General features: G+C 40.3%; 1 protein-coding gene across 2 annotated transcripts in view; it reads right to left on the reverse strand.

Annotated features, from left to right (window-relative positions):
• Positions 1-148: 148 nt before the first annotated feature.
• The window catches only part of TMEM100 (transmembrane protein 100), a 92090-nt gene continuing 73353 nt past the window's right edge, over positions 149-18885 (reverse strand). For both annotated transcript variants that reach the window (XM_068261883.1, XM_068261882.1), the window contains exons 2-3: positions 5664-5851; positions 149-2457 (exon numbers count right to left, since the gene is read on the reverse strand). In XM_068261883.1, coding sequence (XP_068117984.1) covers positions 1984-2388 — 405 coding nt within the window. In that variant the 5' untranslated portion in view covers positions 2389-2457; positions 5664-5851 and the 3' untranslated portion in view covers positions 149-1983. The remainder of the gene's footprint in view (positions 2458-5663; positions 5852-18885) is intronic.

The following is an 18885-nucleotide window of genomic DNA, read 5'->3' on the forward strand; positions in this document are numbered from 1 at the left end:
TAAATTTTGATTTTTTTTTCAGATATTTCACATTATGATTTTGCGTTGTAATTGAAAATTTCAATGCAAAATTACGACTATGCAAAATTTGTGCTCATTGCTACTTTGAAAGCAAGGAAAAACAGTATTCAAAGATGAATTACCATAATTAGGGGGGAAATGTTTATTGGGCACATCCTAGGGCTCCCCTTTGACAGATCTCACATGTGCTGTGATTTCAGTGAATGCTGCCAAATTCTGGAGGTCACCTCACAGTCACATTATGTCCCAATGCCAACAATCACAGAAGCAGCATGTGATGGTAAATCTTACCCGATGGGACACAGACAATGATAAAATCCTGACAAAATGTTGAACCCTTCCATTCTACAACAAGGGAAACGCTAAACAATTCAGACAACTGACCAACAACATCAGAACACAGAAGATGATTTAAGAACAACTGGATGTGTTAATTCACCTTAAGATCCAATCACAAGTAGGCAAATGAGTCCCAGCGTTCATCCACTGATATGCACATGCTCAAAGCAACTAAGGAAATAGATCATGAAAAAGGAAGTGGAAGGGAAGGAGGGGAGTGTCATGCCCCCCACAACAGAACTATACTATTAGTTGAAAATATGTAATTTGCTGCACTTCATTTTAATTTATTCTCTTGCAAAGATTATGTAAAGGCAACAAGGAAGTTTCTAACATGGACTTGGCCTAAACATTTTTTTTCATCTTTGGCTATGTTTTTTACAATTGCCTATGTCCCCACTGACTAAAAACTGTCCTAATATTCAAGCCAACTCAAGCCAAAATATTCAAGCCAATCATAGGTTGCTGCTAACCAATGGGGTTGGTAGCTGGCTGATTAATCAACAGCTTGATGCTTTGATTGGCTTAGTTCAGTCACTGTAAGTTGAGACATTTTCCATCACTTCCTGTTCTGAACAGGAAGTGATGGAAAATCTCATAGATGGGGACATGGGACTGCAAAAGAGCCATGTGCCCCACATTCTGGAGCTAAAATATATTTTATCCCTGCAATTTGGCTTTCTTGGTTGAGTGGAGACTTGCATTTCAGAAAAATAATTTTGCCGCTAACTGCCACTGAGAATATTTTTTTTTTTAGTCCCTGTCACCAGTGGCAAAAAAACTGCAAACTAAGTGGATACTAAAATATTATAATTGCCTCTAGAAATGGTTCATTTATCCTTAAAGAAAGTTTTCTAGAGAATTTACGGGAAACATGATCAGCTGATTGCGATTCTCTAACAGACGGGCAAAATCATGTTGCCATATCTCACTTCCTGTGGCTTTCTGTTTTAGGTTACACAGAAGTCAGAAGTGAGACAGGATCATATGATCACGGTCTGCCAATAAAAGAATTACAAATGAACTGTGATTTCTCCTAAAAGGGAATTTTGTAGAAAACAAAGGAGAATTTTTGACAAAGAAAAAAATTGATTATGTCCAGGAATATCTACAGGATGTTCGGCTAGGTGACAACTCCCGAAGGCTGGATTCCCCTTATGTTTAATTTAATTTTTTTTTTACTAATTTCCTGGTGTTTCATGGCCAGGAAGTGATCTCCCAACAGGGACACAGGCAGTGATAAGTACCCGATATAGGTGTCATCTCTCACAAAATAAAGTATTGTCTTGAGTGCCACAGCAATTTTGTGCTACTAAGTGACTTAAAATCTCATGTCAGTTGAGTCTGAATTGTAGAAAATGTTGGAGTGGTAAAATGCGTCCCCGGAAGGCCAATTTATGCTACTAAATTTAAATTACAGACTGTCTCAAAGATGCTGAACTTCACTGATGCCATACTGGGTAATACTTCCCATTGAACTCAGTCTTTTTGCTCTCTTGAATGCCTCTGTGCCATGCACACAGAATCCCAAAACAGGGAAGAGGTCTCCAAGACCACCCAAGCCGGTCCACATGGTTTCAAAGCAGATGCAGTCTCACTACTGCTCTAGATGATCTACATCGTTCAAGCAAATAAACTCCTTTGATTTGCCACCAATGCTGTCTGGCTCTCCCGTCTCTTCGCTCTTTTTTTCCGCTGGCGAATTTTCCAGCACAAAGCACTTAAGCACACTAGGAGAAGTCCAGAAGAGAGTAGGACCAGCCCCAAGATAGATATAATTGATCCATGAGAGTTGAAGCTGTAGGCCACTGCCGTGACAACAATTCCCGCTATAAGTATAACCACTCCAAAGGGGATCATGCAGCGGTAACAGGAAAGCTCTGCTCCACCTGTTGCTGCAGTCAGTTGGGTCTCATTGACCCTTGGAACAACTGTTGTGATGACACAGTCATTGGCATGCTTCTCCGTCATCATCGGATCAGAGGGCTTTGAAGGACCCAGGAGAATGTCTTTAATAGGCTGCTCCATGATTTTGCTGCAAGAGGGCCTTTATCAAGCTCTTAGACGATTTCAGTATTGGGTTGGTATTGTGGCAAGCTGCATAAAAGCATTAAAATGGTTAATGAAAAAGAAAGAAAGAGACTGCAAAGCTTTTTGAAATATATAGTAATAAAAACAGCTTAGAAATAATAATGCCTTTAAGTAAAACAGTTGTTAAACACCAAACACAATGTTACATGGTAAATTGTAGTCATATAACCACTGCAGTGCTACGCCCCTGTCCTAGTTTGTCAAGGAAGATCTTGAACCTTGGATAAATTATATTTTATTGTAATTTTATATCTAACAGGCACTACTTTTTCTCATCTTGGAAGTGGAATCATTATTAAAAAAAATATCGGAATTTCAACTGAATATGACAGCTAGCATGTAAAGTAAAAGAGTTAATAATAATAATCGAAAAAATAGAAATAATAGAAAATACTTTACTGTGAAAGCATACAAATATCACAAACCATACTGTACACGAAACCGGTCGGGTGATACGTGTATACATGAGAAGGATCTGAAGAAGAATGTTCAATTCCAAAACACACAATTAGCAACATCTTTATAATAATTCCTAATTCACTTCTCGTAAAATAGCTCAAAGCAGATTGCCTAATGTACTCTTAGCACCGAATGCTGCCACAACATTGCCCAACTACTGCGTATAATCATTATTATACTCTTGTTCATCACTCTTAATGGACGCCACTGATATCTTGTAGACTTTACATATAAACTTCAACTGAATTATACTTAGAAATTGTATTTGGCATCCATTACAACAATATTTTGTATACTTTTCCAGTGAAAAAAAGGCTATAGATTTTACAGTTAACAGAGACAGTAAAACAAAAGACAAAAAGAGCACATGAATTGAAGAATGCTGGTTGAAGAAATGTAAGTGGGGAACATTATTATATTATCATTATTATCTCCAGAAATATTTTAGTATACTTATAATTTGCAGTAAAAAATGTTTTTATGTCTTAAACATTCACAGCTTTTACAAAATCTAGTGGAAAAACTGATGTATACTCTTATTAGAAATATTAGAATATTGTGCAAAAGTCCATTTATTTCAGTCATTCAATTTAAGGGCCCATATGCAATTCACTTTTTCACCTGAGTGTAAATGTGTCAATAAAATGCCTGCTAAGCAACCAGCAAGCAAGAAAACACTCAAAAGAATTTTGATAGTACTTTTGTACTTACTTCTCAGTACTTTTTCAGTTGAAAAGTGCTGGAAAGGTATTTTAAATAGAAGATGAAAAATTATCTCCTAGGAGAAAACTCAGGAGAAAAGTGGAATTGAATTGCATATGGGCCAAAAGGTGAAACTATTATACGTAATAGACTCATTGGCACTTTTTCTCCTGAGATTTCTCCAGGAGATAATTTTTCATCTTGTATTTAAAATAACTTTTCAGCATCTTGGAACTGAAAAAGTACCAAAAAGTACTTCTATTATCAAAATAATGTTGTGTATCTTCTTGCTTGCCGGTGTTTAGAAATGCATTTTATTTACAAGTTATGAAAATATCAACTAGGAGAACCATTAGCACAAATGCAATTCACTGTTTCTCATGAATGTTCTCCCAGGAGATATTTCCACACCTTGGCCCATATGCAATTCACTTTTTCACCTGAGTTTTCTCCTAGGAGATAATTTTTCATTTTCGATTTAAAATAACTTTCCAGCATTTTTCAACTAAAAAAGTATCAAAAAGTAGGTGAAAAAGTACCATCAAAATTATTTTTAGTATTTTATTGCCTTCTGGTAGCTTAAAAGGCATTTTATTGACAAGTTTAAAAATATCACCTAGGAGAAAACCCTGAAGAAAAATGTAATTGCATATGGGCCCTTGGCCCATATGCAATTAACTTTTTCACCTGAGTTTTCTCCTAGGAGATAATTTTTCATCTTCAATTTTAAATAACTTTCCAGCACTTTTCAACTAAAAAAAGTACCATAAAGTAGGTGAAAAAGTACTATCAAAATTATTTTGAGTATTTTCTTGCTTTCTGGTGGCTTAAAGGGCATTTAATTGACAAGTTTAAAAATATCTCCCAGGAGAAAACTATGGAGAAAAAGTGAATTGCATATGGGCCCTTGTCATGAAATGCCTTTTAAACCACCAACAAGCAAGAAAATGCTCAAAATAATTCTGATATTACTTTTTCAGCAACTTTTGGGTACTTTTTCCAATTGTAAAAGGCTGAAAAGTTATTTTAAAGAATATGAAAATGATCTCCTGGAAGAAAACTCATGAGAAAAAGTGAATTGCATATGGGGCGATTATGTGCAAAGCGAGATATTTCAAGCCTTTATTTGGTATAAGGTTGCTGATTAATGGCTTACAGCTTATGAAAACCCCCAAATCAAAATCTCAGACCAATAGAATATTGGGAAAATGTTCAATATTCTCAGCTCACAGTGTCAGACTCTAATCAGCTAATTAATCCAAAACACCTGCAAAGGTTTCCTATTTCATATATTAGTTTTAAGTTGAACTACTGAAATAAATGGACTTTTGCACAATATGCAATTTTTTTAAGTTTCACTTGTATATCTTTGTGTTTCAGTATGTATAAGTTGTGCATAAATAATAATAATAATAATAATAATAATAATAATAATAATAAATATATAGTAATATTAAAAAATAATTACAGTAATTTCTTCATATCTATCTTCTAATGAATATCAACTCTATGATTCATCCTCTTGGCCAGTCAATAAGATATTCCTGAGTCAATTACAAGCATGAGTCATGGTGTAATCAATTTACCTTCCTTTAATTTAACCTTGCTGCTTCAATTAAAAACCTCATGATTTTGCAAACCACTTAAGAAACACAAAATGATGACTTGTAAGAAGCAAATGATGATTTGTAAGAAGCAAGAACCAGAAGACATTCATGAAAAAAAAATATTGTGGAAAAAACAGAACAAAAACAAAATGCAACATTTTTTTTGGCTTATAAAATATTAAAATATATCCTGTAACTTTACAATATCTTTGAATTAATAAAATTATATATATATATATATATATATATATATATATATATATATATATATATATATATATTCATTCATGCATTTGTGGTTAAAAATACTGCCTACAGGTCCCCTGTAGAATTACAGTGTTTATTTTTCAAAGTCTCTGTGGGAGAAACATATCAGCAGCCTTTAATAAAAACAAAAATGTCAAAAATTCCGATTTACAAGCAAGCATTAACGTTGGAACCTACCGTGAAAATCCGTAATCCATGGTATCACAAAAACCCCAGGGTGTTTCGTCAACAGAAAGCGTACTTTGACTCAGTTCAGTTCGCGTTCAGAAGGAAATTCTCTGTATGCCTGTTGCTGGTATGCCTGTTGCTTGGAACACCAGTCTCCAGATATGTTACAGATGACACATCCTTAGCTCCAAGGTTTTCTATGGAAAGAAAAAAGTAGGACACGAATCAGAAGACAGTGAATAGGCGTTTGTTTGCTGCTATGACTGGCCTGTACGTAGGAGAGAGGGGCCAGGCACAGGGGTGGGGAGCCCTTTCCCTTTTCACACCTCTGTGAAGACTTTATTTCTTGGCAGCTAACTGTGGGCCTGATTCACTAACGTTTTCCCCAACTGGGGAACGGTGGAGAACCTAATTAAAGCAATCTTGACTTGAATTTGGTATACTTTTTCTGCTGTTAGGTGAGAAATGTGTATAACCCTTACCTGTGTAATATCAGACTATATGGGTCAGTGCAATTAAAGCCCTAGTTCACTCTTCGGGATGATTTGTTTTTGGTAAATGTGAACGGGGGGCTATGGGTGGCACGGTAGCATAGTTGATAGCGGGCTCACCTTGCAGTGCTGGGTCTCTGGTGGAAATCTGTGACCGGACACATGTGGTTTGTATGTTCTCCCCGTGTTTGCAGAGGTTTATTCTGGGCAGTCTAAATTCCTCCCAAAGACAAACAGCTAATTGGATTGCCAACAAGTTGGCCTTAGACCAGGCATGGGCAAACTTGGCCCTCCAGCTGTTAAGGAACTACAAGTCCCACAATGCATTGCAGGAGTCTGACAGCCACAGTAACGACTCATAAAGGCAAATGCATTGTGTGACTTGTAGTTCCGTAACAGCTGGAGGGCCGAGTTTGCCCATGCCTGCCTTAGACCATGGTAGCAATTGTGAGCCCCTCTGAGGGACGGTTAGATAACAGGCACATCGGGCGCATGCAGCTTCTGGATAATTTTGGCAGCACCATGATCTTTAACTGAAAATATAATCAACATTTCACCAAAAGGGAAATTTGAGCGCCAGACAACCCCCATTAATTAGCGTTTTTTTGCAGAGGGGTTTCTCTGTTTTTCAGCCCGTGAAGCCAGCGACAAAAGAAAATTTGGGCACCAGGCACCGGTAATTATTGGGGTTTTTTTGCCTTTTTTTTTCTTTTCAGTTTTTGTGCAGGAAGGAGGGGTGGTGGTGGTTAGGTTTAGGCATAGGGTTAGGAATCACCGGGGGAGGGTCTTAGGGTTAGGCACTACCGGGGGAGGGTCTTATGGATAGGCACCACCAGGGGGGTCTTAAGGTTAGGCACCATTGGGGGGGATTAGGGTTAGGCTTCAGTAGTGGAGGGTTCTGTGAGTGTAGATTTAGGTTTAGCTATTGTAAAGTATTAGTAACAATTACTGATATCTTACTAATGAAAATTAACACTTTAAATAGTAGAGAATATTCTACTATCGGCACTGTTCCTGCGCTCAATTTTTCATGGTGCCCAAAATTCTTGTATGCATTTAGTGCAGCTAGAGAAATTTCCTGTAGAGGTTAGTCACGTAACACAGACTTTTGCACAAAAAATAAAGCTGCCAAAATAATAGATGGGGCTTCCTCTGCACAGACCCAACCTATCACATGGCCCCACCCATCTTCATCCTCTGCCCTTCCCATTGGATCACAGAGAGAAAGTGTCAGCTGTGCATTTGCAGAAAAGGCCTGGCTATTCCCTCCTTCCTAGCTACTCCCTGACTATCTCCTGCAGGTAATGATGGGATGGTGGGAGGAGTCTGAACAGAACACACATTTCAGTCCAGGCTTAAAGGACCTCTGTCGCGAAAATCTTAAAATGTAAAATGCAGGTAAACATATACAAACAAGAAGTACGTTCATTTCAGAGTAAAATGAGCCATCAAGTACTTTTCTCCTATGTTGCTGACACTTACAGTAAGTAGTAGAAATCTGACATTACTGACAGATTTTGGACTAGCCCATCTTCTCATGGGGGTTCTTACGGTTTTCTATATTTTTAAAAGCACGTAGTGAATGGCAGTTGCTCCGTTGCCAGAAAAGTGTGCAGCGAGCAGGAAAGCTGGCCAGCATCATTGTACAAATCCTTTTCAGGGAGTATCTTTATAAAGAATAAAGGTCATGTTGAGAATCCCCCATGAAGAGATGGACTAACCCAAAACCTGTTGGTAATGTCAGATTTCTACTACCTACTGTAAGTGACAGCAACATAGGAGAAAAGTGTTTTGTGGCTTATTTTACTCTAGAAGAAATGTACTTCTTATTTGTATGTGTTTTAAAGGAGTTATCAGGCAATAAAAGGCAAAATAAGGGCTACTTACCCAGGGCTTCGTCCAACCCCAAGCTCCCAGCATCTCCCTCGCCGCAGCTCTGCCCGCAGCCGTTCGCCATCTCCGGTCTGCGGTGATGATGTCACCTGTACTGCGCCTGCACGAGTGGCGCTATCAATCACCGCCACGCGGACCGGAGCATACTGCGCAGTAAGTAAGGAAACACGAGGTGAGAACAAACTGATGAGATGAACAATTGTATCTATCCCCTCTCCTAAAAATTACTTTTTTTTTAGCTATCCCCCAGTTTTATTTTATTTTTAACGACTTGAGGACCGTAGGCTTACACCCCCCTAGTGACCAATCTATTTTTTACAATTTAGGCCACTGCAGCTTTAAGGGCTACCTGCAGGGCTGTACAACTCAGCACACAAGTTATTCCCCCCCCCCTCCTTTTCAGCCCACCAACAGATATTTCTGTGGGTGGGCTCTGATCACTGCTGTGGTGTTTGTTTATTTGTTTATTTATTTGTCTTTTTTTTAAATAAATGTTACTATTTTTTTAATCACTTTTATATCACTCCCTCTCACCGCCAGCCAATCACAGCAATCGGGACAGCCTGTGCCTAGTACAGATCGCAGCGCTGTACCATGTAAAAATCGCCGTCTAACAGTCTCCTAGCAGCAATCCCCGCATGGAAACTGATGACGCGCGCGATCTCCTGGAAAACACGCACCCAGGCCAATTGGCGTTAGGAGGTCCTGAGGCTGCTGCTGCATCAATTGGCATGGAGTGGTCTTTAAAGTGAATGTTTACCGTTTAAAAAAAAGGAAAAAAAAGTCAGATACTCACCTAAGGAGAGGGAAGGCTCGGTCCTAATGAGCCTTCCCTCTCCTCTCCCGGTGCCCAGTCCCGCGCAGGATCCCCCGTGGCAGTATTCGACCAGTTCGGTCAAATACTGCCACTTCCGCATGCCGAAGGGAGCTTTCGGAAGCCTTCGGGAACACTCGGGCTCCCGATGACGCGGCCGCTCCATAATACGCATGCGCGAGCTCCCTCTATGACGCGCTCGCGCGTACGTAGTATGGAGCGGCCCGTCTTCGGAAGCCAGAGTGCTCCCGAAGACCTCCAAAGTCCCTGCGGCGGCGGACGCGAACGGGGGAGCCAGCGCAGCACCGAGGGCACCGGGAGAGGAGTGGAAAGGCTCATTAGGACCGAGCCTTCCCTCTCCTTAGGTGAGTATCTGACTTTTTCTTTTTTTAAACGGTACCCATTGGCTTTAAGTAGTTACATCTACTTTTTAAGTTTAACTTTTTAAGTTTTTTTTACTGGTTTATTGCCTCTGCTCCAACACACACAGATTGAAGTATGTCAGAACTAAAATGTATGAATTATTGTCCCTTTTTATCTCTTTCTTTCTCTCAGAAGCCATTTTCTGCCAGAAAAGTTTTTTATGGCTGTAATTCCTTATCAGTGAAGGTTACACTATAGTCTGACCCAGTCCCGACTTGGACAGAAACTGTCACTAGCATACCTGACTTTTAACTCTTTCAGACAGAGAAATAAAAAAGGGACACAGCATAGTTATTTGTGTGCTTGGCACTATACATACACGTCTATCTCATCATGTCACATGTCACCTCATGTGTCCTTTAAGCACCGAGATTATTCTAGGGCTACTGCTAGAAAAGTAAACATTAAATACATTTCTGTCCTGCACCCTCTACCCACCATCTTGTTGTAGATTTGCTGATATGTTTGGGGGATCATTGACCTGTTGCTTGACCCAGTTTTGGCCAAAATTTAATTGTCCTACAGAAGGACTCACATTTGAATATAGAATATTTTAGCATGGTGAGGCGAAAATGTTGGACCAGCACTCAGAAATGGAGACCAGCGTGCTATAGCTGATTAGAACTCGTTCAAAAATAGCAAAAACCAAATATCAGCAGCGCCGCTTAAGTGAAAAGTAGCTCTTTTATTGATGCAATAAAATCACATATCAAGAATAGGCTTAGGGCCCTCAGCCAATTCTTGATATGTGATTTTACTGCATCAATAAAAGAGCTACTATTTACTTAAGCGGTGCTGCTGATATTTGGTTTTAGCATGGTGAGGCGGAAATTTTCAACTTAGCTACTGCAATGTGCGAAGCTGCAAAGCAAGCCCAAATCTGTACCCTTCCACCACCATGCTTCTCAGTTGGAACATAATATTTTTGCAGATACAACGGGCTCGATTCACAAAGCGGTGCTAACCCAGTTAGAGACTTTAGGCGTGATAACCATTGCACCACACTGGTGAAAAGCCAGTTTAGGCGTGATAAATTTAGGCATAATAAGTTTAGGCATGCTAAGTTTAGATAAGTTTAGATCGCGTGCAAAGTCCCGCACGCAAAGCAGCGCTATTAAACTCTATGCGAAGTGCACCAGACTTTGCTAGCGCAAAACTTTTGATCAGCTGTGCACTGCGGTGCTAACCCAGTTGGTGCTTAAACTTATCACGCCTAAACTTATCACACCTAAACTGAGTTTAGGCGTGATAAAGGGCTTTTCAGCAGCGTGCTAACTGTTAGCACCACTTTGTGAATCAGGCCCATTGTGTTTAATTTTCATATGGTCAAATATCTCCACTTCAGTCTCATCTGTACAAAGGATAATGCTATAGCTAAAGTGCTAAGGAAGGAAGGAAGGTATAATATCACCTTATTTAAAAAAGGTGTAATAACGCAGAGCGTTTAACAAGCTTTCCTGCATACATGTAAAAAAGGCGTCTGGAAAAACGGCCACAGGGGATTGCTGCTAGTACAATATCAGTATAATGACCAATATTCTATTACTTAATTGTGATTATAAAATATTGGTATTCTGTACTGATGTTTTTCTAGGACCTAATCTAACCCTATTCTCACATAGAGCCCTCCTTCTATGTATTATTACCTACTATAATCATATGTCTATGTATGTATTATTTAGTGTATGTATCGTAGTCTAGGGCCAATTTTAGGGGGAAGCCAATTAACTTATCTGTATGTTTTTTGGGGTGTGTGAGGAGACCGAAGTGCCCGGAGGAAACCCACACCAACACGGGGAGAACATACGACTCTGTGCAGATAGTGCCTTGGCTGAAATTCAAACCCGGGACCCAGCGCTGCAAGGTGAGAGTGGTAACCACTATTCCTGAGTGCTACCCGCTATACAAATTGTGGCTATAAATAGTGGGAGCTTTTGTGCCCGCTATTTATACTTGCAATTTGCATAGCCTTCCCAGAGAGCCTTCCTCTGTGCCTTTGTTCCAGCGCCGGGCCCCAGTGAAGTTCTTCGACCAGCTTGCTTGAATACGTCTTCAGTACTCCTTGGGCAGTCTTTGGAGGTACTCAAGTCCTTGAGTATTTCCGAAGATAAACGGATCCGTAGTGAGCAGAGCACACAAGAGTCTGGGCTCACGCGTGCGCAGTAGGAATTTGCCTATTTTTGGAAGTAGTTGAGGCCACAAGTACTTCCAAAGGCTGCCGAGGAGTCCTGAAGGCTCAGAACTTTATTGGGGGAGAGCGGTAAAGGAGTGGACCAAGCAAAGACCAGGAAGGCTCTGTGGGATTCAGAGCCTTCCTTCTACATAGGTAAGTATCTCACTCATTTCTTTTTTTGTGCTGTTTCAGATTTGCTTGAATATTAGTATCTCGATGTCCTTCTCTAATGGTGAAAGCTGTACCAGTTACATTCTTAGATGCAGTCAGATTTGACTAAGACTGGAATTCAGGAGAAACCTGTTCATTATTTGCTGCTAAATATAAAACTAATCCGGTCTCTGGAAGATAGAGATGTTGGGTAAATACAAAAATATCTCATGAAGAAGTGGTGATCACATTCCAAAACTGTGTAAGAAAAATATTATGTTAGCAAGTTCTCAGCTTAGCTAAATAGAAGAAGTGGACCATCTTTTTTGCAAGAACAGATACCCTGTAGAGTAGAGCCTAGGTTCTCGTCATGTAGTACACATACTCCAGAGGCTTTTTATATTAAAGCCCATGTGAAGCATTTAATATTTTAGCCCAACCCCGCAACCTCCCCTCAGTCGATCTGACCCCCAAAGTGAAGACGTGAAACTGTGGATTACCATAAAGGTCCCGGTGGGCATTGGAAGGTGGCCCAGGTAGTAGTCACTGCAGTAGCCCAGACTTGTGCATCTCAGATTGAGAATGGCATTCAGGTCATTCACCTCCTCCCTTCACTGCTGATTGGAGGGGAGGCGTGGCTATTAGAGCCATATATATCGAGCATATTGAGCATTAGAAGCATGTTTGCCGTGATGTATTTTAGTGTGGGGGGGGGGCAATGTTGGAGCTCATAGGGGTACTTAGGATGCAGCTTGGTGTTGTGGGGAGAATGGGCCAGGACAATGCTACTAAAAGCTAAAACAGTTTCAGCCAGGGTGCTTTGATCCATGGAAAATCCAACCAGATGTTGGGGTCACCTGATCCCAATGATGATGACCTGCAGAGGAAAATTGGGGGGAGGGGGGGGGGATCACACTAAGGGTAGAAATGAGGGAAGGAAGGGAAAATTAAAATGGAAGAATTCCAATCCTGGGAATATGCTTTAAGATTTATAAAAATAAATACATAAACTCAAACGGGGCTGACTAGTTAAGTGATTGTGAGAAATAACAGGGGTTTGAGGTGTCTAATATGGCTGAATAGCTTGACTGTGATAAGTAATAGTCTAGGGTTTCATAATACACATTACACATTTCTTAGTTGTCCATGCATTGTTTTCAATTTTGATGCATAATGATGCCCAGTTTGGGCCATCTGGTAAATCCGATTAATATTCAACCATGATCATAGTCTAATGTCTCAACTAAACTATGACCCTACGACAGTCTGTTGGCCCAACTATAATCTTTATCTTATGTCCCCACTATGGTCTAATGTCCAACCATAATGATAGTCGAATGTCTCAGTCATACAGTAATCATAATCTAATGACCCTACCACAGCCTGATGGTCCAAATACTATCTGTATTTAAAGAGGAACTGTAGCAAAAATAACATAATGAATAAAATTGCTTATCTTGTACAATATCCATTTTTAGATTATTTCGTCAGTGTTTGCCCATTGTACAAACTTTCCTTTTGCTGATTCACATTCTAAAATGTATCACAGGTGGCCACAGCTTTAGTCCGGCCAGGTGATTTGTTTGGGATACTACTTGCTCGGCAGTTGGAAGAAGATGTTACTTCCCACAATTGCAGCAAGGTTCACAGACAGGAAACTATCAAGACCATGGTCCTGACATCACACTGTGGGAGGGGTTTCACCACAATATCAGCTGTACAGACACTTCCCCCCTCCCCCTTCCCGATGAGCTTTTCGAGAAAAGGTAAAGCTCTCTCATGGGAAACGTGGTATCAGCTACTGATTGGGATGTGGTTCAATCCTGGGTTAAAGTTCCTCTGTATGTCCTAACTATTGTCATGCTCGAATACCCCTTTCATATTCTAATATTATTATTTGTATTATTGTGTTTTTTCATAGTACTAACATCTTTCGTAGCTTTTTTTTTTTTTTTTAAGAGCGTATACTGTATATTTATGTCACTGTCTACCATAATCAGTCATTGGCTTATGCGCCTATTCCTACTGTAGCCAAAGGCCAGTTTTAATAACATAAAAACTCATAGATGGGAAATTAGCCTGGGACTCTAGACACGAATGGATACAGGTCCTCTTTAACATCACATATCATTGTAGCTAGTTCTAGGGAGAAGATCCTTGTAAAAACACAATTGGTTACTTTTGATTTACAGAATCGTAAATTACCCATAGTCATTAACTTGGCCAGTTCTGTCCTTCAGAAGGATCAAAGATAAGAACTATTTGACTTTCCATGAGACCTTGTAAGTTTATTGTTTATGGTTTTCGGAAATGATGAGGTTTAGTGCGCACACCATAAAAGGTCGTTCAGTGTTCCTCACTGAAATCCAGTCCAAGTGTTGACTGTCATTAAACCACAATGTGATCAAATGTGCCAAATATTCTTTCTCCCTGCAATCACCAGCAAATAGGGAATTATTTCACCCTAAATTCCAATAAACATTGAGAACTCAAGCTAAGCTTATTAATAAAAATAAGTAACTTTACTTATGAATAGTAGTAGGGGAAAAAAATAAATCAATACATTGCAAGGTGAAAGTAAAAAAAAAAAAAATAGAAGATAGATCAAGAAAGGAAATTTGCTCATGTTGTTTGATTCACTGTGAGCCAATGTGCCATTGTCTTTACTACTGGCAGACTAGAAAAAAAACAGCACCAACTGTCATCTATAAACCCACCCACTATGAATGTGATAGGCTAAATGGCTGTTTATATTCATATGCACAGAGGGAGATACTGCTTGCTTGGGTGTTGGAAACAGACGTTATTTCCCATAATGCAATGAGGTTTACAGACAGGAAACTGTCAGGGTCAAGGCCCTGACATCACACTGTGTGAGGGGTTTAAAAACAACATCAGCCATAGAGACGACCCTAATGATCAATTCGAGGAAAGGTAAAGTTTTCTCCTGGCAAAGAAGGTATATGCTACTGATTGGGATGAAGGTCAGTCCTGGGTTGAAGTTCCTTTTTAAAGGGAAACTCCACTTCTGTTGTGTGAATTCACTGGCCCAGAATGAGCAGATCAGATGCTGTGACTCTAGTTTGACTCCACTGGTGCTTGTTGCAGGGGTGTGACTCAAAAACAACTGAAATTTAATAGCTCAGCAAGACAGCCGGGTAACAGGCATTGTTTATATGGGAATGAATATGGCAGCCTCCATATTACTCTCACTTCAGAGTCCCTTTTAGTTTACACTATGAGTGAACCCTGGCATTTCTGTAGTTTTACAGCTCTAGCAGAATGCCAGGATAACATAAACACCATTGTTCTCGATAAAACCAAAACCACACAACATGCTTGGCACAGACTAGCTCTAATGCAAATCCTGCCGCAGGCATTTTGGTAACGCAGACTATGACATCCATAGGTGGCAATGGAAAATATTAACAGTTGAAAAGTGCTCACTCGTAGCGCCAGTCAATGCCTGCTGAAAACAGTCTGAGCCAAGCAACTAATAGAAAACACCACTCAACTCTAGCATTTTTCATCATGTCCAGTGTGGCCCTTTACCAGGGCTTCTTTTTTGCAGCTAGAGAGGTCAAATAGCAGTGGTAGCCCTCCAGAAAAGTAAGTGGAGGCAAAAACACTTCTGTCTTGCTTTGCAAACACTCCTGATAAAAAGTGCGGAAAAGTTCAAAAGGTCATTATTTCTCTAAATGAACACTTAACTTATAGCAAACCTGAAGTGAGAAGAAACTTATGAGATTATTTATTGTATGTGTTTTTTCCTAAAGGTAAATAGAATTCTCATTTTTCCGCTTAAAGCAATCCTGAAACAATTTAAAAAACAAACAAACAGATACTTACCTATGAAGAGGGAAGGCTTTGGGTCCCATACATCCTTCCTGTTCTTCTTACGGTCCCCTCGTTCCAGGCCTGTCACCCCTGTTAATAGTCTTTGACCGATGGGTCGAAGACTGCTCTGTGTTGGCACTGGAGGCTTCGGAAGTCTCTTGCACATGCGCAGTATGGAGCCAGTGATGGCACTAGAACGATGGGACCATGAGATAAAGAAGCTTTCCCTCTCCATTGGTATGTTTTTTAGGATTTTTTTAATTCGCTTTAGGATTGCTTTAAGTGCTTCATTATAAGATTTTTTTCTAAACAGCAGCTGCGACATATCTTCCTTGCAAAGCTGAAAAACAAACAGAAGTAATGACCCTTTGAATATTCGTTACCTCATCATATCACGCATTGCTATAGGTGTGCTTTAAGGCAACTACTACCATGTCTGCCTCCACTTGGGTCTATCTCAGGAATTATGCATGAGTGGTCACTCTTCAGGTAAAAAAAAAAAAAAAAGTATTGGAGTAAAACTAATGTACTACAAAACTTGATAAGGTTAACATTAAATAACAGTGCAACAGCAGTGGGGGTGCACAGAGTTTGTCTACTTGGTAGCAGATCTCTAAATAAGGGTAAAAGGGGTTTAACCACTTCAGCCCACGAGTTGTATACTTTTCACCTTATGGACGAGTGGAATTTTCCCATTTCAGCACTCCTCCCTTTCATTACCCAATAACTTTATCACTACTTATCACAACAAAATTATCTATACCTTCTTTTTTTCACCACCAATTAGGCTTTCTTTGGGTGGTACATCATGCTAAGTATTATTTTTAGATTTTTATGCATTTTAATGGGAATAATAAGAAAAAAAATGAAAAAAATATTATTTCTCAGTTTTCAGCCATTATGATTTTAAAATAAAACGTAAAACTGTGAATAAAAACCACACATTTTATTTGCCTATTTGTCCTGGTTATTCCAACATTTAAATTAGTACAATGTATGGTGACAATATTTTATTTGGAAATCAAGATGCATTTTTCAGTTTTACATCCACCCCTAATTGCAAGTGCATAATTTAATAATAATGTACGCTCCTGACATACATATTAAAAAATGTTTAGTCCCTAATGTATGTAGGGGCAATTTTACTATTTGGCCACAAGATGTCCTCACGCATTATTTTCTATTAGCATACAATAAGTATGCTAGATATGAAGTAATGTGTGGCTGCGTTACTTTGGAAGTGATGCAGGCATCTCATTTATGCCGGGGATCACGAGGGCCTAGAGGGGAGATAAATGTATGGGAACAAAGTTCCCATTCATTAATTTAACGATCGGCATCAGGGGCGGCAGCAATGAGCGCGCGTGAGGGAGCGCCGCGGCACCAGTTGAGAATGAACACGTTTTTAAAACAAAAACAGTGTTCATTCTTGCCGGACAAGCACGGAGTGGCTCAGGGAACTTCCACCCCCTGCCACCAATTCTCCATGTCACCGCGACCATCGCGATTGTGGGCTTCCGTCTGCATGATCACACTTGCAGCCCTGCAAACTGCATGGACAGGAGACTCACGTCCCTGGGGCTGAAATAGTTAAAGTGTAGGGAGTAACAGAAAAGCACATGGACTTTGGTTAGTATGTAACCAAGCTCTGGATATTGGTGGAGGTAGCTATTAGGGTGCCCATGGTTCAGCTATTACGTAGCTGAACCCCACATATGCTAACTGTTAGTGTTAGGTGAGTGTTGGAGGAGTTTAGTATTAGGTGTGGGTAGGAGTTAGGTTAGTGTTAGGCGTGGGGGGGGGGTTAGTGCTCGGAGTATATGGGGGGAGGGTTACTGCGAAAGGTTGGTTATATAAAGCGATAGCGGAATATCAGTATCATTACAGACATTCTACTAGTGGCTTCATGCAGCATCCAAATTTCCAGTTGCCTTTTTGCATGTGTACACAACTCAAGCGCCAAGAATATTCCAACAAAGATGAAAAAGAATAAGGCACTGTTCTTGTGATGATAATGTGATTATAACACTTTTATGATTAAAACAAACACAACAAGAACAGAATACCCTATGAAGTGGAGTATTGCGTGCAGTATAGATGGAAGCACTGGTGTAAGCGCCGTGGCCAGGCCACCAAACCGGAGCTCGGTTGCCTCAATCTGCAAGCAAACTGCTTCCCCCTCTAAGATTGCCTCTGCCTATGTCACAACATGTTTTGGGGGCCTCCCATCAGGTCTAAGTCCAAATAGGAAAGGTCTCCAGTCCCGGGTCACACTGTGAGGCTGTGGACCATACCAATAACCATGAGAGGCGAGCATTGTTCTCTGGTGTCTTCACGGCAGGGGCGTAACTACAATTGATGGAGTCCCCCACGCAAAAATGCGATGGGGCTCCCAATGCTCACACCCCTTCCCTCGCCAGTCGCCTCCCCTTTTTGGCCTTCACAGCCTGGAGGCCCATCTCACAAGGGTCATAAAACGAGTGTGGCCATCAGGATTTTTACACCCATAACAAGTGTAGCCACAAAAACACCTGAAATATTGTCCTCACCTCAGTATCAGAGGAAGGTTAATGGTCGGGCCCCCCACAGCTCTGGGTCCCCCTGCTAACCTCTATGAACGCCCCTGCTTCATGGTTACTGGTATATTCCACAGCCTCACCGTGTGACCTGGTCCTGGAGTTTGCAGAGACCTTTCCTGTTTGGACTGATCTATTGCGTTACTCATTGATTTCACGCTAGCTTCGTAGTGGGACTCTTGTTGTGATCGGATTAGCGCCGTGTTTGCGTTTCTCAAGAATAGACCAGCGTTAAGTGCTCTGCTTGCCTTCAGAGCTCTGACATTCTATTATCGTGTGGTCTGTGGTGGGTGAGTACATTCTCTGCCGTGTTACAGAACTTTCAAGAGAAAAAAAAAATATAGACGCGGCTTCACATTTCAGCTGTGGTAAAGTAATTTAGATTGAGTTCAGCACAGCAGCCCATTCCCCCCAGTACACTCTGAACGGGGACTGTAATTGGAGAAGTCTATTAAGGAACAATGACGCATTTCATCCGAGCGATGCGCACACACCGTGTTAGAGGCCGGGGTCTGCTCTCCAGATGTAGTGAAGGTACCGCTATCGTGTTCCAAAGGAAGTCCACACACTCTGGGGCAGAAGGACTGAAAAGTTTTCTTTGACAGAAGAAGACACAGCAATTAAAAAGGCTGACATGTTTCTGACTGTGCTTCTTGGAATTTGTTACACATTTTATTAATCATGTAACTTTTGTTACTGTAATTGCCAGTTCTGTACTTTGTACTGATTCTGTATTGTGTATCAACTCTGTATTTTGTATATTGGCGTATACCATTGTTTGTATTATTTTGTACCCTATGCTTGATTCCTACTTTGTACAGCACCAAGGAATGTGTTGGCACTTTATAAATCAATAATAACAAGAATAATAATA

This window comes from Hyperolius riggenbachi, chromosome 12 (assembly GCF_040937935.1).
Source record: "Hyperolius riggenbachi isolate aHypRig1 chromosome 12, aHypRig1.pri, whole genome shotgun sequence".
Lineage (NCBI taxonomy): Eukaryota > Metazoa > Chordata > Amphibia > Anura > Hyperoliidae > Hyperolius > Hyperolius riggenbachi.